General features: G+C 51.8%; 1 protein-coding gene across 7 annotated transcripts in view; it reads right to left on the bottom strand.

Moving 5' to 3' along the window:
* Positions 1 to 12,266: 12,266 nt before the first annotated feature.
* NRP2 (neuropilin 2) overlaps positions 12,267 to 26,778 on the bottom strand; it is an 86,888-nt gene continuing 72,376 nt past the window's right edge. For 2 of the 7 annotated variants that reach the window (XM_083842805.1, XM_083842806.1), the window contains exons 16-17: positions 16,411 to 16,479; positions 12,267 to 15,793 (exon numbers count right to left, since the gene is read on the bottom strand). In XM_083842805.1, coding sequence (XP_083698931.1) covers positions 15,489 to 15,793; positions 16,411 to 16,479 — 374 coding nt within the window. In that variant the 3' untranslated portion in view covers positions 12,267 to 15,488. The other 5 variants (XM_083842807.1, XM_083842808.1, XM_083842809.1 and 2 more) reach the window with 3 other exon arrangements.

Here is a 26,778-nt window from a genome sequence, read left to right as displayed (position 1 = left end):
AAGGGGCTGGGGTCAGCAGGGGGAAGCAGTGGGGTGGTGCTGGCTGGCAGTGTGGAGGTGGGCGCCGTGCCCTCGTCCTGTGGTGAGTGGGGTTAACTCAAACCGCAAGACCCCAGGACAGCATCAGCTTTCCCTCTACTGCCTCACTGCCAGACCATTAACTTTTCCATGTTAAACTCTTGGTACAATGGCTGTATTTTTAAGACTGCCACCTGAGCCAACTGTGCTTAGGACAATCATTTCCAACTGGCAAGATGCTTTCTCAAATGATTTGAAAAAAAAATATCAAAGTTGTAAGCACATCTGGGACAGCCTTTATCTCTGGCAGCAGGGAAAATGAGCGTGGAGGCCATGAGGTGCTTTCTGAAATGGGAGTCTTCTGGTGGTGGGAAGCGCAGCCCTGCCTGCGGTGCTCGCTGACATGTCTGGTGCTGGCCTTCTGCAGCTGGGTGAGAAGAGCAGCCTGAAACCCGCCTGGTGAGGCTGTTACCCCAAACCAGCTGTGGGATCTCTTTATACACACCATCTGACCATGCTGATGCAGCATCCGGCTGACCCAGTAAGGAGATCTGTTGTGTCAGTGAAGGGTTTTTGCTCACACACTTCTCTTTTTCTATCAGTCCCTCCCAGGCTGCAGGGTCAGTCTGCCACCGCCTCCCGTCCCTGCTGACAGAGGAGGTAACACCAATTTCTGCCTTGGTGGGAGAAAGCGGCAGCTTTTCCACACAGTGGAGCCACCGGCTGTGCATTGCTGCTGAATGAGCAGGCTAAATCGGTAGCCAGTATAAAAAAAAACAAAACACAACAACAAAGGAATAGCAATGCGATTACAGCAGTTTACTTCAGCTGGGGCTCTGTCCCCTCTGTGTCTCTAGGAAAGCTCGGTGAGGTCCAGCAGCTTGCGAAGGATCTGTGAGGAGTCCTGCCTGCTGCTGGCACGCCGCTGCGGGAGCTGCTGGCAGGCAGGCGAGGCTCTCTGCAGCAACACATTTCTAAGTTATTGTGCCAGCAGAAGACAAACACAAGGATTTGGACTTGGTAATACTGAAGAAAATATATGAAGAAATATCTCTCTTCATGGCCGGCCAGAACACTAAAGGGAAATGCATGGGGGAGCTGGAAGGGGCTCCTTCCTCTGCTCCCTGCATGGGTGGGATGCAGGGCTGCTGGCTGTGGTGTTTGGGATGGGTGTGCAGCTTGGGCACACCTCGCTGTCTGCCTGGGGCCACCCTCCTCCTGCCACCCTGCTGTGGCCACACACCACTGGCCACGGGCAGGGACATGCAGCCTGGCCCCAAGCCGCCAGCAGCTGCAGCAGTAGCAGCGCATTCACACAGGGCATGAGGGAGCTGCCAGCCTTTTTACAATGATTCACCCTCTGCTAATGATTTGCCGTGCTATCGGGCGACACTGAGTGCTGCGATATTGCTGCTTAATGTGGCCCAAAGCACAGTCTGGGAAGCAGTAAAGACTTACTCAGCTGATGCGCAAGGAGCTCAGGGTGCTGTGCTGGCCGACGGCCTCGAGTGCTTGCCGCAGAGTGGCAGCCTCGCCTAACAGAAGTCGAGTTTCTGGCGAATAATTTAATGAAGGGTTCATCATATTTCCAATTACTGGAAAAAGCCATGATTCTTCTTTGCTGTGTGGTACAGAGCCCACCCTTCATTCTGCTAGGCCATGGCAGGGAGTTCAGCTCCGCTCTGCACCCGGACATCCTTGTCCCTCATGCGGCTGAGGCCGAAGGAGCCGGCCGGGCTGTGTGCTACACGGGAGTGGGGTGGCGTGGGAGGGGGCTGTGGAAGGACAGGGTGCAACAAGGATCAATTCTCCTGGCTGCTTGCAGGGGGAGTCCATGTAGTGACACTGCCAATGACACTACGTGTGGGATCTGGTCCCCAACTGGTTCAGTAGCATTAAGAGAATTGCTTTGGCCTAATGAATAGGGATAAGAATATTTCAGCCTTCTCCCTGGAAAGTGATGGTGGGGCACCAAGTGTGCAGCCAATTTCAGGTCTAGTCACTTGCCAAGTGAATGCAAATGACAGGTTGTTTTTGTTTAATGGAGCCCATGGTGTCTTGTCCAAAGCTGCTATCTCTTTCTCTTGGATTATTTTTTCCCTCATTTCTGAATCAGACCTAACAATCAGAGATTTTTTTTTTTTTTTGTAAGAAACAGAAAGGGTTCTCAAAGCAGGCTCTCAAACTTTAGCTACAGACACGTCACCTTTCAAATAAAATGGCCATGGGTGTTCAACAGCGGTTAATCTTTGCATGGCCTTTTTTGCTTAAAGAGCTAAGGGAGATTTTTTTATTTTTTATTTTTTATTTTATTTTCCACAGAATCAGGGCTCTTTCTTAATTAATTTTTTAGTTGACAGGAAGAGCAGGTTTCTGCTTTGTTTCGCCAAGTGTTTTGATGTATGAACAGAGACGTCGAGCAGGGCGTGTGTTTGCAAAAGTGGCTGATTGGAAAGATCAAAACTGATTTGTTTTGTTTTCAGAGAAAGGGGCTCTGCATCACAAAACAGAGCAGGGAGTGACTGAAGGCCCTAGTCCCCAGTATTATTTTGGAGCTGAAAGCAAGGCAGCAATCTGATGACCAAATTCCTGTTGACTTTGCAAAGACCACAATTTTGTGCCAGGTGTCTATCATGTCCCAGTCCCACCCAGTCCCTGTCCCTGATCTGTCCAGGTCTATATAACCCAGAGCTGTACTGGGCCCTTTGTGCTCCTGTTCCCCTCGGCTGGGAAACCAGGGGCTGCTGAGGGCTTTGGGAATGGGCTTTGCTTGTCTTCAAGCATTTGCAAGCAAGCTGCCAAATCATGTTGACAATAGGTCTGCAAAGCCTTCTTTTGGCTGGAACGACACTTGGAAAATGTATTTCCCAAGTGGGGACTTTAGTAGTGATGAATCCCTTATTGATGTGGTCAGAGGACATGGCAAACACATGACCCGTTACCATGCTCCATCGGCCTGGATCCTTCTAAAATACTTATTTAACCCTCTCTGACACCACCCAGAAGCTTCTGCTGCTGAGCAGCGAGGCAGCCAGCATTGTGGCGCAAAATCCCAAATCCCTATGGGCAGGGGCAGATGGGATATGCCTGGAGGAGAGCTGGGAAAGCAGCAGTGGAGAGCATGGGAACAGGGCAAGGAGCCTCCTGCGCCGTCCCGCAGAGAGCCGAGGGCGGCTGCTCGGTGCGAGGCTGCGCCCGCTGGCCAGGACAGTGGCACCAGTGCTGCTGGGGGTGTCACCTCATCCCTGGTGTGTGACAGCTTCTGAAGGCTCGTGGTCCCTCCTGGTCTTTTCCTGCCACCCAATCCTCCATTTGCAGCCTTTGGCCCCTTGTGGCAAAGCACTTCCCGGGGTGGGGGGGGTTGTGCCATGGTGTCTGTGCTGGCATGGAGGGACATGGGATGAGGTCCTACCTGAGCCCCACAGCCAAAACCTGGGCATGCCAAAGTGGCCATGGGGTTCCTCAAGGACAAAGGCAACACATGAGGCTCTCTCTGCCCACCCCACTGTGATGTGAGCACATTCACCTTCACAGGCAGGCAGCAGCAGTGACTGGCCTGCATGGTCCTTCCTCAAGCAGTCCTGGCTTGTCTCTAGTGGATCTCCAGCAGCACAACCCTCCTGGACTGACTGCCATCCACGGCAACACCATTGCTGGGGCTCAAGCTGGTCCTGGGAGACACTTCAGCCAAGGAGCACAGACGTGGGACTCCTGTCTCGCCGAAGAGTCAAGGTGCCATGTCCTGCATCAGCACGAGCAGGAGCTGCTCTTGGTAAGTTAAGAAAATGCTTTTCTACAATTGGGGCTGGGAAGGATTTAAGTTTTTTTTTCTCTCTCTCTTTTTTTTTTCTTTTTAAACAATAAATAATAACAGCAAAATCCATCTCCTGCCTCTTTCAAAACCAGCTCCTTTTCCTGATGGATAGATAGACATAATGAGATTCTCAAAGTCATAAATCTGCTGTGATTTTATTACCTGCATCTGCTGGGGATGATGTGAAGAGAACTTCATACCGAAAGGAACCTTGAAAGGTTAGAAAGGAACCAGCAGTCTTCACAAAGTCTTCATCTCAGCCAAGGAAACCCGCGCAGAAGAAAGCGCTTGAGCTGGATGAAAAGGTGTCAGGGCTGGATGCCGGCAGCGGGGTGCCTGTGGTGAGCGTGAGCTGAAGCCGTCCCTGGCGTGGGCAGGACCTGGTGCGTGGGGCTCTGTGTGGTGCTGTGCACAGCCCTCACCTCCTGAGCTGGCTGGGCTCTGTCCCTGCTGGGTGTGCCCGGGGCTGGGGAGGTGTGTGGTGGCTGAGGGTGACACGACCGGGGATGGTCCCCATGCGGCCGGGGCACTGCAGTGTCCGGAGGTGGTGAAAAGGGGCTGGGAGGGCAGTGAAGGTGCAGCCTGCTCTGGGAGCGCAGGCGTCACTGCTGCAGGGTGACTTTTGCAGCGTGATGCTGCGATGCCTTTATGACTTCATAGTGTGATCTGGTAGTTATGTTACTGTCAGAGAAGGAGGCTTAAACCTTCCTCTGCGTGTCACAGGGGAAGGTAGAGAGGGAGCGCTGCTTGCTGGCTGCTGGACGGACTCCCACGCAGAGCAGTCGCTGCTCATGGTGAGACCTCAGCCTTGCTGGGCCAGGGAGGAAATCCAGAAAGCAGAGCTGTGAGTGGGGGGAAAGCAGGCGACATCCTAAAGCTGTGATCGTCTAAGAATATTAACTGATCCTGGCTTTGCAACTGCCAAAAAATGATGCTTGAGAAACGTGGCGCCAGGAATCCTGAAGTCACTTCTGTAGCCTTGGAAAATGCAGCTGCTTTGGGATGTCAGCCCACGATGGCTGTTATTATCCACTGTGCAGAGCAGAGCTTCTGTTGGGAGCTCTTACAAAGGCCATCAGTCTTCACAAATAGTGGCTGTTTTTATCACCTGGCAGTAATGACACTCTCTGGTCCCCTTAATATCTGAGCACAGTCCCAAAGTGTGGCTGGGAAACTCGTCTCGGGCTTGGCCCCACGCAGAGGAACAGCTTGCAATTTTCTGCCAAGGTAGCTGTTACCGGTGTGGAGACGGGCAGGGCTGATGTAATAAAAGCCTCTCGGACAGACTTGGCCTCCCGCAGGTTTGTTTCAGCTGCTTGTCATGGAGCAGAGCAGCACACATCTCAGCGTGCTTCAGCAGGTAAACTCGGCTGGTGCCCGCGGGGACGCACAGCCACCCACTGCTGGGACCAGTGCGTCCGGACCCCTGCCAGGGACGGGGTCAGTGGTGGTGGGTGCTGGCATCTGCCAGCCGTCCCACGTCCCTGCATGGCCTCGGGTGGTGTTATGGAGCTGGAGCACTGGTCGCTTGACACCACGGAAGCACTTTGTGACCTTGAGTCGGAGATGTGTGTCTGCGGAGGGCTCTTGCAGAGACATCAGTGGTCAAGGTGGTTTTCATAGCATTCAGAAAATGTGTTTGGTTCCTCTTGCAAATGTTCAAACATCTTTAAAGTGTCTGGTGCCAAGCTGCTTCTCTCTCTGCTTTAAGAGAAAATAAGCTTTCTATAAGAAAAGAAGCCACAAAGAACACAGCAAGCCCAAAGTTAACAGTGAGCAGACCGAAACTAAATTAATGCCAGAAAAATTCCAGCTGCCCCTCCAAAGTACTGCATCTCATGGCAAAGGGTCCAGGGAAAGATGGGAGAACAGATGGGTTAGTGCATCTTTGTGGCATCTCTGTGGCATCTCTGTAGCGCAGATGAAGCCTGGGCTGGGTCCCCCTTCACTTGCCGAGCCTGTGGTGGGGACTTTCAGCCTGCAAAGTGGACAGTCCCCAAAACAGAGCTGCCATAGTGGTGGGCTCTGGATGCCCCAGGGATTTGCCCAGAGCCTTGTCACTCTGGGGCTGGCACTCCTGAGCTTCCTGGAGGAGCCTCTGCACCTCGGTGGCTGGGCTGGGCCGCCTGCAGGGATGGGGAGCTCAAGCCTGAAAAAGGAGCCTGGCAGTGAGAAGGGGGCGAAGGATGGGGAAGGGAGTGCGTCTGTCCCCTTTGCGTTTGTCCATCTCTTTGGTGCCACGTGGGTGGGGGCGAGGAAGGGGAGCAGTGTTGCTGCTCCACGCAGCTCACATTGGGCAGCTTCAGCGAGGGAAACAAACAGCTAGCAGCGAGTTTCTCTTTGTAGGAGATAATAGTCAAAACAGCTTGAAAACTATTCATAATGAGAGCTTTGAGAACAGCCGATGCTACACACACACATGGCGAATACTGTCATTAAGAGCTCTTTGGATGACAGTCCCAGCAGTTCATTATCCCCCGTCACTGCCTGGGGAGGGTGGTGGAGGAGAAAGAGGTGTGACTTCGTTTTTTTTTTTTTTTTTTTTTTAATAAGGCTTTTTTCTAAATTAATTTCCACCGTAAAGTGATGCAACACAGGGGCACTATAAAGGAGCCCTTGTGGAGGCTTTGCTCCTGCAGTGGGCCAAAGCCCCTGATGGTACGTGCACAGGGAGGAGGCTCGGGGGGACGAGCCTCAGGCTTGCCGTGCTGTCCCTGTTGCCAACTGAAATGGCATGAACCCTGTCTGGGCTGGATGGGGGAGCCAGGAGGCGGTGGTTTATAATCAGCCTCCTCGTTTAAAAGAGACACGTTTGTTTTTTCCAGGGACAGAATTATGGTTGGGTCTGACTGCAGGGTTACACTGATTTTGGAAAAAGAGCTGGTGACCTCAGCCTGGCAGAAACTGGGGTGTTGGAAGAGGCATTCCTGGCCATTGGGCGGCTTCCTGGCTGGGCACAGCGGCTGCGCCCTCATCCAGCCTCAGTTCCTCTGGGCATCCCTCAGGTGCTGCAGGAAAACATGGATGGGAATTGGCCAAATTTGCAAAAATGTTTTTCTAGCCTGCCAAATTGCCCAGGCAGCTGTGATGAGGCACTGTCACTGCTTGGCTCGCTCCATGCCGTGCGGTTTATCGGCGTTATCTGTACTTCAGCTCGAGTATCTGGGGGAATCATCGCAACTTATTCCCCGGCCAGGCTCCTGAATCTCTTCAATTTGAGCAGCATTGCTGCCTTCACCACCTTGTCATTATCCTGAGGCCGATAACCTCAGGCAGAGGTGTTCATTTTTTAAGTCACTGAGCAGTGTCCTGCTTGTCACACTGCTGGTATCAGAAATACAGGGTACCGCAGCCCTTCCCATCCTCCAGAACCACCCGCTGAACCCAGCTGACTATTTCTAATCCCAATGTCGGTGGCGATAACTTCTTTCTTTGAAAACAACAAAGTTATTTTTGAAACACCGCCCAAGTGGGGCCCATCACTCACTCATCATGCTCGGGGCCAGGTGAGGATGCTCCTCGTTGGCATGTCCCATGCCTGGCCTGCAGGGCTGGGGCCAGATGTGCCCCAGGGCACAATGAGGGCACGCTGCAGGAAGGGCTTGGTGCTGCTGCCTCTGCCTATGGCTGCTCCATCCTTCCCCTGAGCCCCCGGCCGCTCAGGGCACGTTGCTGCAGGAGCAGGGCCAGCAGCCGTGTCCTGCTCGAGTTCAGAAATGTGAGGGCTGCCAGCACGGCTTCTCCTTTCCAGGAGCCTCACTGAGCCAGGGCTGGGCTCCTCTTCCTGCTCCTCCCTCCCCAAACCAAACCAAACCAAACCCTGTTTTTAGCTACTTCTGCAGTAAATCGCTGCCAGTGTGTCAGAAAGGGATGCAACAAACCCCTTTGTGCCACAAACCCACAGGGAAGCACCCTCTGCTTGCCCCAAAAGAGCTGCCCTGCCGGCGGGCAGCCAGGTGGGCGTGGGACAGGGAGAGGGCAGGCGGCCCTTGGAAGCACCAGGCCTGGCTTCCTCCATGTTTGCAGGATGCCTCCTCGTCCAAGGAAATAAATAACTCGATAAATAAAAATTGCTGGGTGAGACGTCGCGGCAGGGTGCCAGGCCCAGCCTGGCCAATTCATTTGCAGCTCTCGTTAATTGGGGCTGACCTTTGTTCACATTTCTACCATGAGCACGTCCAAAACAAGGCAGACATTTAACTTTGTTTTGTGCGACGTTACTCTAATGTGGCTTTTTCTGCATAGCTCTCTCTTTTATGGTAATCAAATGTACTGCCAACTTTTCTCTCGCTATGTACACCAGCGAAGGGAACCAGATGCTTCTTGTTTTCCTCCAAAATGTAGCTGAAGGTTGGTTTTTGTTCAGCGTTTGGAGGTCTGGCTCGCGGGCGGTGTTCTCTAGCGCCGGCACTCCTCGCACCCTTTCCCGGCTCCCAGCTGCGGGCTCTGCTCAGTGCAGCCCTAGTCCTGCCCAGCCGCACCGGCTTGGGGCCACGGGGAGACAGAGATGGGCTGGCACCCGCCCCAACATCTGTCTGTCTGTCTGTCCATCTGTCCCCTCGCTCAGGCATGCTCTGCACTAAGACACATGCTGCACTCTCCTGGGGGAGATCATCAAAAATACCCCTGCGACCTGTGCGCTTTTGGCAATTTTTAATCATTTCCCTCCTCTACCTCCAGCCCTACTGCTGCTGCTATTTTTGTAATGGCTTCTCTGCTTTCAAGTCCTTATCTTCTTTAGCTTTCCCTCTGGTTCTCACTCTTTAGGCCCTAAAATCTTTTCATCACCTTTTTTTTTTTTTTTTCTCTCTTTGAGTCTGATTGGGCTTTATTTCTTCTCCTCTGCCAGATTTATGTGAGTTGTCAAGTCCCGGAGCCGTTTGTCTCTGCCTGATGACAGACTTGCCTTTCCCCCCCAGATCAGATTCATGGCTGTTCCTAAGGTCCTTTAATATTTTAATGCTCGGACCATAAATTTCATTTTCTTTAAGCCTCAGTCCTTCCAGAGGACTTGCAGAGGCTGGATCGGCGGCTGCGCCCCCCGCCCCCGGCACGGTTTGCAGCTTTGCCACATGCCCGGCTGTGCTGTGGATTTGCTCAGTGCAAAGTGTGAGGGAAACGTAGCATGAATTCACTTTTCTACAAGCTCAGACAATTCTTCAAAACTTGACAGGAATTGACGCTTTTTTTCTTCAAAGCTGTGATTTGTTGTGGACTTGTTGTGCTTTTTATTAAAATGCTATCGCAGAGTGCTTAAAGAGGCTGGCTTTGCAGATCCCAACTTCCTTCTGTAATAAACGCAGCCATGGCTTACAGCTTTTCCCTCTGATGTGTCAGCTGGGGACTCACTCTCCACCACAGACACAAGCAGACTACTTAAATCATCCTTATTTCTCTCTGAGGTAGAGAGGCTTTGGCTCTCAGAAACTTTTTTCACCCCAAGTCAGCAAAGCCCCTCAGCCAGCAGGGAAGGCCGTGAGGCTGTGGCAGAGCTGGACTTCCACTGCTGCAGTGTCCTGGGCACCCGGGCACCTTCAGCACGTTTCAGGTCGCCTTGAAAATGTGAGGGTGCAGTGACCACCCTGGGGGCTGTGGCAGGCAGGCTGCCTCTGGATCGCTGTGCCCAGGGGTCCTGCTCTGCCCAGGAACGTGCCGCCAGGGCTGCCGAGAGAGCTGGCCTGGAAGCCAGGGCAGGGCTGCTCTCTGGATAAGCCCCAGGGAGCAGGAGGGCAGAAACAGCACTGAAAGTCTTGACAGCCTCTGTACAGGAGTCAGTCAGCGCCGTCATTAAGCACAAGGCGAGCAGCTCATTTGCGGGGGTGACAAAGCAGCCCCGCGCCACCAGCCAGGAGGAAGCCGATAGGAAATTACCAGCAGCATCTGGGAGAACCATTTCCTCTGGTTTTGTGAACCAAGGAAATGTGCGCAAAGCCTTTTGCAGCAAACAGGCCCGAGCGTGGAGCTGGCGTGTTGTGCTGTCCTCCACCCACTGCAGCAGCGCAAGGCAGCGGGGCAATATTTCTTCCCCTGTTTTTTGGCACCCGGGCCAAGTGTTTAATTTGGCTCTTTCCATCTCGGATATGAGTGGTGCAGCCGAGTTATGATACGGGAGCCTCGAGAGGAGTCATTCCCTCTCAACACATTAAGGATTAGTTATTTCCCTATTAAGCTGCTTTAGTCATGGCGAGCTTGCTGCCTTGAACGCGTTGCTGTGTGGCGGGTGCTGGCAGCGGACCTCGCGTGGTGGCTGCCAGGGAGCAGTGCTGGCCCTTCGCCGCCGCCCTGGCTGCACTCACGTGTGAGGTGGCCGCTTGTGCAGCACAGGCACACGTCGTGGTGCAATGAGCCCTGCCCAGGGGGCTGCCTGGTGCCATTCTGGGAGCCTGGCAGGAACGGGGGACAGAGGCCAGAAGCTGCAGCGGGGGGGGAGGGGAGCTCCAGCCTTGGTCCTGTGTACCTGGGGGGGGCAGTGCCCAGCCAGCCTCTGGTACTGCTCAGTGCCCTTGGACACCCAGCGGCAGATTTGGAGAGGCAGAGGAGCTCTTCAGAGTGACAGAGCAGAGCGAGGCGACAGGAGGCTCTGTTTGCACCTGCCTGCAATTAATTAATTAAGAATCTACTCATTAGTGCAGCCCCATGGCTCCCCCTCACTGCCAAGCCCCCAGCTGTCCAGACAGCAAGCCATTATTTGAAAAGACTTTCTGCTAAAACAGAGAGCAAAGGCACAGCTAAAAGAAGGGGGAGAGCAGGGGTGAGGGTGTGCACAAGGCTGCAATCAGTGCTGGAGAACGCGTGGCAGCAGCTGGACCCCTCTTGGAGCAGGCCGAGAACGGTGAAATGGGAGCCTGTTCCAGTGCTCGCCACCCTCTGGGTGCAGAACCTTTTCCAAACATCCAACCTGAACCTTCCCGGTCATAACATCATGCCATTCCTTCAAGTCCTATTGCAGGTCACTAGAGAGAAGAGATCAGTGCTTTCCCCTCCGCTCCCCTCGTGAGGGAGCTGCAGGCTGCCATGAGGCCTCCCCTCAGTTTCCTCAGCTCTGGGCTGATCACACCAAGGGACCTCAGCTGCTTCTCATAGGTCTTTCCCTCTGGAACTATCACCATCTTCTTTCACCCTTGGACACTCCTTTTTATACTATGTCCTTATATACTTTATGTCCTTTTTATACTGTGGTGCCCAAAACTGCACATAGCGCTCAAGGTGAGGCTGCATCACCAGAGCCTGTAGTGGGACAGTCCTCGGCCTGCTGTGCCGCTGATCGCTCTTGTGCCATGAGAAGTGCCCCGGCCTCCTGCCACCCCCACCTGTGCTGGAAGCGTGGTGGGTGGAAAACGTCCCCTGGCCCTTCCTCACCCTGCGAGCCGGGGCCCCACGCAGGATCCCAGCTCCTGCTGAACCCCCTGGAGATGTCATAGGTGCAGAGTGGCTCCATGCCTGCCCCTGGTGCTGGGCAGCAGCTGCGGCCCCGCTCTCCTGCTTCAGCTCCAGCCGCGCGCCACCCAGCTCCCCGCTGCCTGCTCTCCTGCTCCTCGCGTTGGCGGAGGCACGTCTCTTGCCGGGGAGATTTACAGGCGGCGTTAGGGCAGGACAGGTCTGACACTGATTGAGTCACTTATCTGCTGCTGCATCCCACTGACATCCCTGACAGCCGCTCCCCCAGGTACCGATCCACACACCAGCACTTTATTCTGGGCAAGGAAGAGCTGTCAGGGCTGCAGCTACACCGCCACCTCCATCGAAGCTGCCAGCTGCCCTTTGTCGCTTAAGGAGACTCTTTAGCGTGCACTTTAGCGTGCACTTTGGGAGCCACCGCTTTGAAAGAAGGGCGATGGCTGCAAGATTTCACTTGCTCTGGAGGTGCTGGAGCTCAACAGATCACCTTCTGTCTGCCAGGGCACCCATAAGCAAACACAAAAAGCCTTTCTGAGATGTGTTTGGCCCCACCACGCCTCCAGCCCAGGCCCTGCAGCCCTGCGCCCACCGGTGCCAGGATCCCAGCTGCAGGAGACCCCTCCTGACGCCCCGTGATGGGCTGGGGGCTCGCAGGCTCCAGCGCCAGCCCCCCCAGGTGCCCAAGCTGGGAGGCCCCGGCCTCCTGGGTGCCTCGAGGCTGGCAGGAAGGAGACAGGGACAGAGCAGGCGCCTCACCCATGCTGCCGTGCTTTGAGCCTCCCCAGCCCCGCATGCAGCCCACACTACATCTAGTGTGGTGTTTCCTACAGAAACAACAGCCTCTGTGCCCTCCCTGGCTCCGGGGAAGAGAGGCCGTGTCATGGGGAGGATGTGTGTGGCCGTGGGGTGACAGGCAGCCCAGGGCCATGCACCTCCAGCCGTGCTGCGGTTTCCCAGGGGTTTTGGGCTGCCCAAAGTTCTTGGTTTCGTTTTCTTGTTGTTCTTCTTCCATAAACAAAAAAAAGCCACTGAGACATAATCTCTACCATAATGTTTATTAAATAGTAATTTTAAAAGGTTTTTGTACAAATCATATAAACACAGTTTGATTTTTTCTTTTTTTTTTTTTTTTTTTTTTTTTTTTTACACCGAAGAATCACAGTAAAAGCTCTTTAAGTCCATAAGTCCTGGCTCAGCCAGTGAACGGTCAAACACCTTGAACTGCAAACCTTGGAGAAGTTCCATTTCTGCATATAATTTCTTAATGGTTTAATTCCCATGCTCAGCCCCAGCACCTTCCCACAAAATGAAATCACTCCGCGTTGCAGCCCGCCTGCTGGCCACACGTCCTCACCATTAGAAGGGTGTGGAGGCAATGGCCCATTTCAGGAAAGGCATTAACACTGATTTCTTTTTTTATTCTTCTGAATTTCACAAAGGGAATTGAGATCAGCAAACCTAATATATTTGCAGAGGAGGATGCAATGAGTTGAATGCACTGATGACCTTTTTTTTTTTTTCCCTGTTGAAGTTACAATCAAACACAGTTTTCTGTAGTAGAACAGTAAAGCACCCAGCAGAGGTAAGTGAGGTATCGGCTTTGCAGCATTATCGGCCTGCTCCTGCCCAGCAAGTGCACGCGTGGTCCCTGCACCACCTGCCAGGGGCCAGCGGTACCTGCGGGGCGGCCGCTTCCAGCCCCGTGCGCAGCTTCCCCAGGCCCATGCCAAGGTAGCGCCAGGACCAGCCGTGCTCTCCTGCCCCGGATCAAGAGATACAGCAACACGAGTCAGTCCCACGGAATAAGTCACGTACACGATACATACAGAGAATCCACGTGCGTGTGCAAACACACTATTTCTGAATATATGTATATACGAACTCTTCTCTCTGTACGCCTACTAGACACCATAACGTTACCTTTTTAATTATATATTTTCACCTATTGTTTGCCTAATTTGACTTTTCTACTGTATGGTCCTTTTCCATTCATCCTTCCCCTTTCCTGTGATTTGAAAGGGATAAAACCATCGAGCAGCAGCAATCCAGCTTTGAAATGGTCTGGTACATTTCCTCTTACTGCCCACATTCCTTCCGTATAGGAAAACACCCATGTGGAATTTGTACATGAAGAATGCCAGAAGAAATAAGGTGACTCGAGAGGAGAATCTGAGATAGGCTTACTGCCGTTCCTGTCGGGCACACAGAATGAATTAAAAAAATAAAGGACTGTGTGTGTGTGTCTGAGTCTGTGTGTGTGTGTATGAAATGTGGATGTCTGGCTGACACAGCTGCTAGCATCTGCTTCACCAGTAAAACATGCATACTTCTTAGAGTGGGTAAGTCTTTTTTTCCGCCTAAAAACTTACTGTCTGATGGAGCTTTTCATGAAACACTAGACAAATGTTTCTATTCCCACAGCAGCACGGAGCATCTGTGGCACTGTCCGTGCTCATCTCCTCTCCAGATGTTGCTCATCTTCCTGAACACCTGGCCTGCTGCAGGATGTGTTTGCAAGGACTGTGTAAACCAAGCTTTGCAGCACATCACACCTACAGTGCTCCGCAGTTAGTAAGGAGAAAAAAAATCCATCCCCAACCCATAATATTATGCTAGCCAAAATGTAAAACCAGGACGTTACAGGTATTTCTGAAGAGCTCCTGAAAAAACAAATCCAGCGTGCTGGAAAAGTTTCTTCCTTATGTATGTGCAAGCTGATACGGGCAATCCATCTGTACTAACCTGGAAATGGAGGCATTGGTTTAGGGCCCAGCATTTGAACTCTTTTTCTCCATTAGCTTGTTTTCCAAGCACTCCTCTCCACAGCACAGCTGGGTGGGGAGGTGTCAGCTGTGGACGATGTAGCCAGACCACTTGAAAGTAGAAGGACCAGGCTCCTCGGCCGGGCTGCGCCCAGCATCGAGCCATGAAGAACAGCATCTTGCCGGGGAAGGATGAAGACCTCACTTGTTGTTCGATACAGCACTGGTCATCAGATGGAGGAAAAATACTTCTTCTAAGGCACTTGTTTAAACTAAGACAAAACACAGCTCAGAAATAAAACCACGTTTTTGCTACTGACCAGGAGCGGTGCCGGTCTACTCTGAAGGGGATGAGAAGATGGCAGCAATTTGGTCCATAGGTGCTGGCGGTGCCAGCTTGTGCCTGGCAGCCCCGGGGAGCAGGGGGCACATGGCGGGGCTCCCTGGGGCAGCAGGCACAGCTCCGGCCTCTGTTACCCTTCGTCTTCCCTCGCTGGCACCGATGGGAGGCCTTGGCGCCGTGCCTCGAGTCCAAGCCCCAGTGAAGCTCCCTTCTGAATGCCTGAGCGCAGGGAACCTGGCAGACACTGTCTTTTGTTTGCTGCAATTTTCTCATTATAACAAAAATAAAAAAATAAAATAATAAAAGAAAAAAAAAAGGAAAAGAAAAAAGGAAAGGAAAAAGGGCAGGATCAAGAAGGGTGGGAGATTCAAAGAAAGGCCTTCCTCATGAAGGCCTCGGCTGTTTCAATCCAAGATTTGGATTTAATAAATGGCTCTTATTCACAAATCACTTTAAGGCTCTTCAGCTTCTCTCAAAGAGGTGCTTCTACACATAGGGTTCCTTTCTATTTTATTTCTTAATGACTTAGAAAGCGCTGTTGTTACCATTGACACCAAACCCAGCATCCTATCTCTCCCCCCTGCCAGGAGAAAGAAAGTGAAAGGTAACAACAGGCTTTTACATGCAGGACTGGAAACTGCAGCTTCCTGGGTTTTGTATGAAATGCACAAATCCTATGGCCAAACCAGTATCTGGACAGGGTCTAAAATGGACAGGGTCTCCGTGTGCGCGTGTATGTCATTTCTAAAGACAGGGCGGCTGAAGAAAGCCCTCAGCCTTCTCAGCAACTCATCAGAGAAAGGAAGTGGAAAATAACGATTGACAACTAGTTTCTCACATCCGAAAGGTAAACCAGCCTCCCTCACCACGTTTCAGCCACTCACATCAGCAGAAAATGAAGATGAACCAACAAACAAGGGTCTTGGTGTCCCCTCGCCCGGCACAGTCCGGTTCGCTGGGACGCCCGCTCGGTCCTGGTGGAGTGCGACCCGCTGACGGGACCTGGCGGTGGGAGCAGTGCTTCCCCTTGCACCTCCCACGCCGCTTGTTTCCCATTATGGCATTCAGTTCCCATAGAAAACAGCAAAAAAAGTAACCCCCTGTCAGCCCACCTCACCAGGCGCAACGCCAAGGGTGATCCCCAGGGCACCCGTCAGGCCTCCGAGCAGCACTTCTGGTGGTTCATCTTGACCTTGTGCTTGATGCCATCGTACAGCTCAAAGTTGTAGTTCTCCAGTGTGGTGGAGCTCCGCGAGGACAGCCCTGCGTACGAGCACGTGCAGTAGAGCAGCAGACCAGCACAGATGGCCCCAAGGAGGACGCCGAGGGAGCTCATCGCTATGATGGTCACCAGGATCGGATCCAGGGTGTAGAGCCAGCTTTTTTCTTTCTCCAGCTTCGGGGTTCCTGGAGAGTTAGTAGAGAACAGTGTGTCGTTCCTATCCGATCCAAAGTAATCTGCAGTGGAATGGGCACTTATTATCCAGGGATCATTTTTTTTTCACCTTGAAGCATTTCTCACTTGGAGCTGTGAAGGCCTCACAAGATCATATGCTCCCCCACAGCTATGTCTTGGCAGGGCTCTCTAACCCAGGTCCAGAATTACTATGAAGCAACTAAATGCCAAGAAAGTTAAGCTCCCTAATTCCGTTTTACACCTCAGGCTATGTTAATGGCATGCTAGCATTTTACACCCACTGAAACTCTGGCCCCTCAAGTGACAATGGGTTCAAAACTATGGCAACAACCTGTCACAGATCCCAGACTTAATTTTCTCCATTTACAAGTCAAAATGCCACACACGCAGCAATTAATGCTTGAAAGATCAGTTCCACTTGTCCTAACACAAATACAATATATTGACTTTGCAAGGTTGCTTGCTGTTGAAAAAGGAAAACAAGAAAAGAAAACTAATGTCTTTGTCCAGACATTAAGCCACCGGTTCAGTGCATGTTCTCAAGCATGGTCTAGCTCCTAAACCTCATTAATGCTGAGGTTTGTGAGTAACTGTAGCATCTAATACTGAAACACAAGTTCCCCCAGATAAATAGCCCACGTGGCTTTTCAGTACCAACCGGTATCGTCGTTGTCTTCAAAGTCTTGCTCAGGGATCGGAAAGTCATCCTCCATTCTTGGGAAGTTCACTAGAACAACAAAACGGGAAGCAATGTTTGTTTAAAGAGGCCTTTTGGGGGCATTATCGTCACCGGTCATTGGACTATGAGGCTGGCCAGAAGAAAATAATAGTTAAACTACTGCAAGGCTCTTCCTCACAGAAGGAGGGAGAGCTCTTCCTTTTCCTTCATTGACCAAAGTCAATGAGTATGTTTGTGCACTCAAGAGAATAGGACCTTCCTGCTACATCACATTTCACAACTGCCAAATGACCAGCTTTTAAGATGAAAAAAAAAAGAGAATGAAGTAAAAGAAACCAGATAACCTGAATAGCACTAAAATATTGTCATTGGTGCCTACATAATGGCTATAATTCACTATTAACATGCTCAAGGGTATTATCCTTATAACTTTGAATAGGATCTTAGTGCCTATCATTACTTGCCACTAATGCTAGATCCATTTAGCACTCTCTACTTTTCATCTTTCTCCATACATCTTACTGGACACAGAGCTCCAATGACCCAGTTTCTCTTTGGGTTTCAGATAAATTCATAATAATTTGAGGAAGCCATGTATCATCATTACATGTTTTAATGCAAAAGCTGGTTGAAATGGGGAGAGTGGCATATGGGTATCCACATCTAGGCATTTATGTTAACATCTCTCTGATCAAATTCCTTTTAGTGATGACATTTCTTTTTATTGTTCAGCACAGATCAAGCACTAGTAACCAAATGCACATGCTGTAATCTGAGAAAAAGCAATTTTTTTGTGTAGTCTTCCTAGCATTATCTCTATGTATAGCAACCACATTTCCTTTCAGTTTTCTAAAAGAAAATGCCCTTTCATTTCGATCTGCTTAGATTTTTCAAAGCCGACTGTAACTCAGGGTCCTCGGCTGAGAAGGCACCTTCAACAGATCAGGAATGCAGAAAATCAGGGACTGCTAGAAAGCAGTAGAAGTCACATCCTTGAAATAGTTGTGGTTGAAAACCAGGGCTATTTTGTGTCTTGTACAGAAACAGCAAGAAGAGTTTTATGAGATTACTTAAAAACAACTAAACCCAAAGAACATAACTTGTTCCTAAAAAGCCATATGTGAAGAAATTATTTGAAACCATATAAAAGAATACTTGCATGTATTTGCACAAAGCTTTAGGGCTGGGAAAGGCCTCCTGAATCATCAAATGCATTTTTTTTGCTGTCATGGGCAACGGTATGGGCCAATCCCTATCAGTGACATTTCGAGGTTCGCTCTGAGAGCAGGGCAGCTCTGCTGAGTGCCATGCTGCCCAAATGCCACCTTACTCTCTGGAACCCTTGTGGCCACCCCACCTCCGATTCAGCATGGCAGCATCTCGTGCTGAAGGGGAAAACATGCATTGCATTCACTGAACCACCTAGTATTTCACCCATCCCTGACCAGCTCCCTACCCAGGAAGTCTAAAGCTGCAAGTCTAAAGCTTAACTTGTATTGGTACTGTCCTGGAAGCTGTGGCAAGCAGCAGCAACCCAGGGCATGTCAGCCTTGGTTCACTGGGGACTCCCCACCAGAGATTGACAGCAATAATCCCCTGCACTGGTAGCTTCCCAAATACCCATTCTTGCAGAAGTGTCCTTTGCCCTCCTCACTCAAAGGATTAAGGGATTTCTTTGAATTTTCAAGTGAACCTGGCAACATGAACAGACAAAACACAGCACCTGCCCCACCTGATGTTGAGCTTTGCATCTGGTGAGTCAGGGAATTAAGTGACTACGCTGCAGGTAGTTTGTTGAAGAAACATAGGTGTACAACAAGCCCTCACTTTAGCAGCCATTTCACGTGATTTCTCAACACTTCCAGAACTGACAGGCCCAGATGGCAACATCTTAGGGCTGGGAGAACTGCCTGAGGGCCTCTTGCAAACATTTAGAGCCGAACATGTGGAAAATAACTTGCAAAGCAGTTCACAGACAAAGCTGTCTGCCTCGCTGGTCCTCAGCCGGAGGACAAGCCGTGACATTTTGCCATCCCACTGCGTCACCCGCACGGCCCTGTCAACATCAGCAGAGGCAGAAATTGGACTGCTGTCTGCCAGGGGAGCCCACGTACAGGGGAGCAGCAGTGGGAAGTGTTTTGCCTTTCCATATTCTAGCTCCTCTAAATTTTGTCTGAGAACACTCTAGCAATTTGGTGCTTTTTTATTTCCCAGGGTAGTGTTGAGGGAAAGGCCAGAAAAAACAAAGTATCAGTTAATCAAGGAAAGAACACCAATTCTTCAAGCCTGAAAGAAAGGAGCACTGGGAAAACTTGAAAAAAGAGAATGCTTACACAAAAAACCCAGCCCCAAATCTATTTGCTCTCCTAGCAATTTTCTCAATTCCCTATGCTAATATGACTCCAATTTCTGCTTAAAAGATATCTTCCCCCTCGCTGTTTCTCCTTTCTCCTCAGGCTGTTGGTAGACCCTTATTCTTCCATTTGCTGCATGCCACGTTATTGCTATTGGGTTGTGTGTTGTGTCACGCAGGGCTCTGCACTGCCCTTGCAAAAAAAATAACTCGGCTGGTCTTTTTCCATCCTGGGGTTTCTTGAGTCATTAACAAAATCAGATCTGGCTGCGTGGCTGTCTGTGGGAATTGAAGCCGGTGGTCGCAGCACAGTTCCTAGTGGAGATGATATCCTGTCACAGCAAATAGCTTGGTATTTGTCATTAATTGGGCTCCTTTGTGACAAATCTCAGCAATATTGTCACAAGCAGCAGGCCATGAAAGCTGCCTCCCCCGAAAGCAGTCCCTAGAAAAGCCCTGCAAACTGCTGGGCTGAATGGGAAAAGTATTTCCCTGGGCTGTGGAGAGCGTCCTTCTTATAGGGCAACTTTCTGGCATAATTCACTTTGCATTTTAAATGTAGAGGAATAAATAAAAATGAAAATAAAAAATACACCGGAGAATGGAAGGCAAGAAAGTTAAGGGGATCCGTATTTAAACTTGAGGAGAGCTTTCTCCTGAGCAAAAGGCACATGCTGAAGGATGGCTGGGCACCTAGCCCTTCATGCCGAAAAGATGATGTTAGCGATGTCGCTGGCAACAGCCGGATGCTGAGAAAAGGCCGTTATATATTGGATCTGAGAGCACTGCCAGCTAACAGGCTAATTTATGGGACCTGAAAAAAGAAAGATGAGATTCTAATCAAAGACAAAGAGCGTCCTAAGTACCACAGTGCTATAAGCTCACGTGGGGAGAGAGGAGAGAATTAGTATTTGCAGAGATTAGGGAGCTTTAATGTACAGCTCTTTGAAAACAGCAGCAGTGGCAGGGGGGACGGGGCAAGGTGGGCTAGGGGCCTGGCTTGTGTGCTCTGCACGACGCCAGGGCAGGCCGCAGGCACACCAGCGGAGGAGGTCTGTGGCCTCCCACCAACACACACACATCTCTGGCACGCTCTCCAAACCCGCCTGTGCCAGCTCACCTCTACGAAGCCAAGGTGGGTGCATCACACGGCCTGGCACGTCCCTACTGATGCCAGCACCAGTGGTGCCCACAGCCTCAGACAGAAACCCTTGACCCAAACCAGGAACTACTTGGGTTGGTGCTTTGGCAAGGACACCCAAGTCCCACTTTAAAGAGCTTAGATGCATTCCTCCAAGGCAAATGACCACCGTTGAGAAAGAAAATTGCTGTTTCTTTCTCGACCAATTTTGCCTGGGTTAACGCCAGGCACCAAGTGCTGCCTCCTGCTGGGTCCCTGCACTAGGGCAGGGCCCTGTCCACCACCATGCAGCCAGAAGCTACTGCTACCAGTCCAGGTGGAGAGAGCCTAAGCTTCACCCTCGCTCTTCTCCCTCTGCTCAATCCAGCCCTTCTCTCCCCACAGCAGCAGTGTGATTCCAACACACATCACTTTGTTTTGACCCAGCAGGGCAGCCACCAGGGCCTTGCCGTGACACGGCTCCTCTCAGCACGGCGCTGGGAGGGCAGCAGCGTGCTTCTTGCAGCAGCACCGGCACTCGGGCAGGAACCGCTCTTCAGATCCATCCGCTCCACCTCCAGCTGAAAATCTGCCTCACCCACCCCTCCAGAAACAGAGAATGTTTTTTGGTTTGCAAAACTCCCTGCCAATTTTAAAATTAAAAGCATGCTTTGGCTAGAGCTCAGCATTAAGGAAAGCAAACAAGAACCCTCTCCTCCTCAATCTATGGCCCTCTGCAGCGCAGTAAAAATGCTGGCCCCTATCCTCAGATCTACGTTGTGGGGGCACCAAGATGTCCCTCACCGCCCTTAGGCTTCCCATGCCCAGAGAAGGTGGGGAAGCACGGCTGGGCAGATGAAGACCCCCACTGAAAGCACTTTGGTGACGTGAAGCCAGGCTGGGTGCTTGCCATGGTGGCCAACACCAGCAGGCTGCTATTTCCAGCCCCAGCGCTGTCCTTCAAAGCATAGCACCCTGCCCTCGACGAGCGTGAAGACAGGTGTCCTGGTGCGGCCTAACCTGGCCCCGGCACCTCCCTGACGCTCACCACAGCCACTGCCTCCCCCAGGGGCCGGCGGCTGGGCAAAAGCCAGATGCCCCCCTGTGTCTGGACACTGTTGTCACCCTCCCCGTTGTTCCTGTTTGTGTGTCAGGCAGTGCTGGCCAACACCACCCCTCAGGCTGGCGGTCAGGCCTGCATTGCTGCCATGGGCCGCCGGAGCTGCTGATGGAAGCGCCATGGCCCAGCGCCCAGCGGCTGTCCAGCCTCAGACAACACAGGCTGAGCCGGGACTGCGCTCGACAGGCAGTGGGTTAATACAGGGTTCCTAGAGGGGAGAAAATCCCAGTGCAGCCCACACAGCCTGGTTGCGACCTCCTTCCCCTGCCTTCACCAGCACAGGGATTTCAACCCGCCCCCTGCCCAACAAAAAACAAACCGTGCCCTTGCAGACCGGGGAAGCAGCCCTGTGCCACGTGTCACCTTGCCAACGCCTGCCCAGACCCCCTACATGCCCGAAGCTGCCTGCAGAGGAGCTTGCATCCCAGCCACATGAAGTTGCATTTAATTTTTCTAAACAAAACATGCTAATTTTAGCTGCTTTTCTTTCCGTGATGTACTGCAGTCTGAGCAGCACCCAGCTCCCCGGTCAATCTGGCTGTGGTGCGCAGAAGGAATAATTAAACCCTGAATGATTCCTCCCTTTTCGTCTGTTTACTTAACAGATTTTTTTTCCTCCTTGTTGGGAAGCCATCAGCCACTCTCTCCCTCCCTGTTTTTCGCATGTGCATATTTGTTTTGAATTTTGCTTGGACAGTCACTGAAGTGTACGAAATGCAAATTACAAGTGCACAGGCTTTGCTGTACAATTAAGAGCAAAAAAAAACTTCCAAACCTAGTCCCTCTACACCCCCCACCCCAATGGCATGGGTCCTCAGCTTTGCTTTGTGTTTGAACAGCCAAAGCGAGGGATCACAGCTGATTTTTTTTTTTTGCTGATGGCCCGAATTCCAAGTAAAGCCACAAAGTTTCACTGCACAGCTATGCTCAGTGCCAGGGTAAAGAGTAGGAGAGAAGGAAAATAAATGTAGGAGGGAAAGAATAACCTCTCAAACTGGCAGCAAAATAGATTTCACGTGAAACGTGATGCTGCTGCCTCCTCTGAAGGGGCAGAAGGTGCTCCTCAAGATGGGAAGGAGCAATGCTGCAGCAGAGGTTTCTGTAACGGGCTGCGGATGGGGGTGGAGGGCAGGCAGGGGATGATGCACTCTTCCTTCCAAACCTGGGCACCGTGACACTGCCAACCAAACACGCGGAGGCCCAGAAAGGGTTTTACAGAAGAGGAACGCATTGCAATCACCACCATTAGTTTTGGTGATGGCTAACCCATCATTTGTGGTGCTCGGGGGCTGAGCGCAGGGCTCGGCTGAGCCGGCAGCGCAGCCACCCCAGGATGTCCTGTCCCCAGGGGCCCCGGCCGGGAGAAGCTGCACAGTCACATCGAGCTATTTAGCACTTAGGCAACGCTAGCGAAATCCCCAGATGATCCTAAGCATCAGGCCAGCCGCCCAAAACTCCCACCAAGGACTGTTACAAATGTAATGGATCTAAAAGCCACTGTTAATGGCCCGATCCTGAGTGCAGCGAGCTGGCGGGCAGGCAGCAGCTGCGCTGCCAGGAGCCACGGGCCTGTGCCCTGCAGCAACGGGGGCATCACTCGGCAAAAGGAAGCGGCCCCGATGCTCTGACAGAAAATGTCAACTTCTGCAGCACTGTTTTGTTTCGACCAACAGCATTCTCGTTAGCAAAGAAAGAAGGAAGAAAAACCCCAGATATTTGTATAAAAATATCATCATTTTATTACATTCCACACAATACATCTTCAAAGAGTTTCAAATTTCCACAAGATATTTTTCACACACAGGCAACTGGGCAACGCTGGGGATGTCACGGCTCTAGGAGAGGGGGAGAACTGGGAGTAAAAACCTTGAAGTGACCTGTTTTGTCTTTGGTGATTTCAGTTTTAGAGACAGGGTGCCACACTCTCTGACACACCGAGGCACACTTGCTAAAGTCCACGGGGTGACCTGCTCTGAGCGAGGGACGGTCTGGCCGAAGGAGATGGGACTCACGGGGAAGGGCCCGGCCCGGGGAACCCCGTCATGGGGAGCTGGGCAGCAGTGCTCCCTGGGGCCCTCCAGGCTCCGTGGGGACAGGCATGGTGTCCCTGCCGCCCGGCAGGGCTCCTGCGCACTTTGGGGAGCACCCACTGGCCCAAGTGGCCCTGGGCTGCTCTGCGTTAGAGGCAGCTGAGGGGGGTCCTGCTGAAACCCGCCTGGTAAGCAGCACGAGGGGCTCACGCAGGCTGCGTGGGGTGAGAGGGGAGTGTGACAGCCCCTTCGGCAGAGGTCCCCTGGGGACAGGGCTCCGCCACAAGAGGGCCGATGCCACAGACACGCAGCTGTGTTTGCGTCTCCACATCTTCCCCAGACCAACAGGAAGCTCAAGATGGCAGGGACGGTAAGGGAGCTGTGTGCCGGGATTCGCTTTATGCAATAATCAGGGCAGGGGAGGTGTGGGGAGCGCTGGCAAGTTTAGGAGGGGGAGGAAACGTGATCGCTCACCACAAAGGAACACCAACAAGAGGGAGAACCTTGCTCACTGGAAGTACATTTTTTTGCCTGCAAACGGATTAGTTAACGATTTGAACCACTTTTGCATGTCATCGTTCAGTAATTTACATAAGGCATTTCCATGACAGTTCACCGGGCAGTTCAACAGTCGGGGCACACTGAGGCAGCGGCAATGGCCGGCCCCCCCGGTGCGCCTGCCAGGCTTTGCTTGCTAGGTGTTACCGACGCTTTAAGAAGCAGAACATTAGCAAATGCAAAACTAATTGACATTCTGGAAAGTCAACTGGCAGCTTTTATGATTCAGCAGCTATGAATCGGGCAGAGGAAAAAAACAAAGCCAAAACCCAGAAAGGCGAATTATACTTGTCCCTTCAACGATTCTAGCAGAAAGACAAGGAGGAGCCCTCTCCCCCTTCCCCGTGTAAAAGCAAAACCATCAGCACCCAGAGCGAGGATACTTACAAAATAAATAAGCCTCCAACTCTCAAGAAACTACAGTATTTAGCATCCACCTTAGACCTGCTGAAGTCTATGTGTTACCCTAAGGCTGGCTTTAACAGATACAAACTAAACATTCAATATGAGCTTCTCTGATATAAGGCAACTTTAAATAGATTCACTTGTGGGTGGGGGAAGAGGAGGGTCATCCCCCGCTTCCCAACAATGGCTGTGTTATCACATTGGCTGCAGAAAGAATAAGATGGAGAGATCTTACTGTTCGGACGTCTATGAACCTCTCTGGATTCTTCTAGCCATCTGAGGTGGACATTCCTACTGTCCAGCCTGGCCTTCTCTTCTTATTTTGCACCCGAGACATTAACGCTATCAAACAAGAAACCCAGCCAAAGCTACATAAGGCAACAAAAAAGCATTGTTCTCTTCCCCAAGTAAACAAATCAGGGTTTTAACCATAAATGTGTCCCAGTCCTTCCAAGGGGAGGCGGGAAGGGGGGGATATAAAATAAAATAAAATTTAAAAAAAAAAAAGCATTCCCTGTGCAAGTAGAAGCAATAACAAGCAAATTAAAAAGGGGCTGTATCTAAATATACATTCAGTCAGTCAGGCAGACACATGCACTCCCATGCACACTTACACACACCCAGACCGAGCACACGCGCGCACGAGCCGCACACACACTTCCAGGCTCGCCATCAAGTCTCCTTGCAGGTTGCCTACTGGGAGGAGGAAAAAAACAAACCAAACAAGCCTACCAACAAAAAAATACTCCCCAAACAAACAAAACAAAACAAAAAACCCCACCCGACACCCCAACAGTCCTCGAAAAGGAATCGAAAGGGAGCGTTCACTTCTGAAGTGAAGGGGCGGTGTGTCTCTTCTGGCGATCCAAGATGCAGCATTAGTTTAAAGTTTGTAAAAGATTCAGGGAGGGCTGGGGGACGGAGAAGGGACAGAGATGTCTAAGAGTTCACACGTATGCTAGGTAAGGAAAAAAGTGCAAAACTGAGGCAACAAATTTGAAGTCTTAGTTTCTGTCTGTCTGTCTGTTTTGTGTTTTGTTTGCGCTCTCGTTCCTGTTCGGCTCTCAGCAGCGTGAGCTGGGGTCTTGCTCTAGTTTTATGGTTAGGGTGGGCTCCACGGCCACGGGGGCCCCGTTGGCATAGTGGGAGGTTTTGTAGGTGATGGAGTGATCGCTCTTCTTGGCCGCATAGCGGAACCGGTGGTAGTGGAGCACAAGGGCCAGCGCGACGGAGACCAGCACCACAACAGCACCTCCGGCGGCAATAACGTAATACCAGTAGGCTGGGATGGGCTGCACTGACACCGTGTCCACTGTGGGCTCGGTCCCTGGCAGGAGGGTTGCCCCTGGGGAGGAGACACAGAACAGGGTTGCTAGGTGGGAGGCATGCAGACGCACAAACAGAAACACACATGCTTGCAAGAGTACAGCGCCGAGCAACACCAGGTCCCGGGGCCACCTCCGGGTACGGGGCGTGCTCCAGCGGGGCGTGCAGCCTGGTGTTTGCCGAGCCGCGTGTCAAAGCGCCTTTTTCTTCCCTTTTAATTAATCAGCCTGCCTGGCTCACAATGCAAATTCCATATGCACGCTATTATTACTGTTATTTCTGGCATCAACAAATGTTTTTTTCCCTCTTTTTTTTAGCCTTCTCCAGATCAGCCGCCTGGTTTTGTCTCCGCATGGCAGATGTTGTCAAGCAGTGACAAAACTCATCACGTTTCTAATTGGAGGAAGAGTGTAATCTCAGATGGCCAAGGAAGTTACTGCAGGAGACTGGGAAAGAAATTACAGGGAGAAACATTTGTTATTCTTATGGCAAAGACAGGGAGGAAGATCTCTTTCGAACGTGCTCGGCACACAGACCTGCTCTCACTTCTCACTAGGTGCCCCATTCACAGACTCACATTTAATTACTCTTTTTTAAAGCACGGAAGGATGGGTACGATGATGCACGATGATGCATGCTGACTTCCTGCAGCGGTGTGGGCTGCGACATTCCACATGAGAAGCTCACGTTCTTGGCAGCTCAAGCAAGCCAGGACCCCGAATTCACGCAGGCAAACAAAACCCACCCGGCCAGGGCAGGGAAAGCAGCTGCCTCTGGGACGCAGGGGGAAGCAGCGCCTGGGCTCAGCCCAGGCAGGGTGAGCCCCTCCTGCACCCGCAGCGTGCTGGGAGGCCGGGGCACGCCGCCGCTGCTGCCCGGGTCATGCCGGGACGGGCCGGCAGCGCACATCTGGTGCTCAGACGTGTGGAGCCTCACTGCCAGCCCGCAGCCGCACGCATGTCCCGGGCAGGCGCGGGGAGGGGAGCGCTGGTGTTTGTGCTCACGCCCACGGCTGGAGAATGGCCGGGTGCTAATCCTCCTGCACGCACGGCTCAGACCTCCCAGCTGTAAGGACCTTGGGAGAGGTGCACCTCTGCACCGCATTTATTTACTGCTGCTTCATGGGGGATGGAGTCCCTGGGGAAGCTTTCCGAGGGGCTTGGGCTTGCTCTGCCACAGGGCACAGGCTTCCTCAACAGGCTCAGAAGATGCCAAAGGGAAAGAACAAAACAGTGCAGGATGGACCCGGCTTGGAAAGCAGCAAGGGCATCTGACCGCCCCCCCTGCACTGCCCTGCCAGCACAGCCACTGGCTGCACTGTCGGGATGATGATGGCTTTTCTGCTGTCGCTAGCTGATGAGATCAGGCAAAATAATGCTCCCTCAGCTAGTCAAAAGGCTTTCCTCCACTCCCCATCTCCCCAAAACCTGGGCAC

This window comes from Anser anser (genome assembly GCF_964211835.1).
Source record: "Anser anser genome assembly, chromosome: 6".
In the NCBI taxonomy this organism is placed as follows: domain Eukaryota; kingdom Metazoa; phylum Chordata; class Aves; order Anseriformes; family Anatidae; genus Anser; species Anser anser.
The sequence above is the reverse complement of the archived record's forward strand: the minus strand, read 5'-3'. Positions and strand labels throughout refer to the sequence as shown.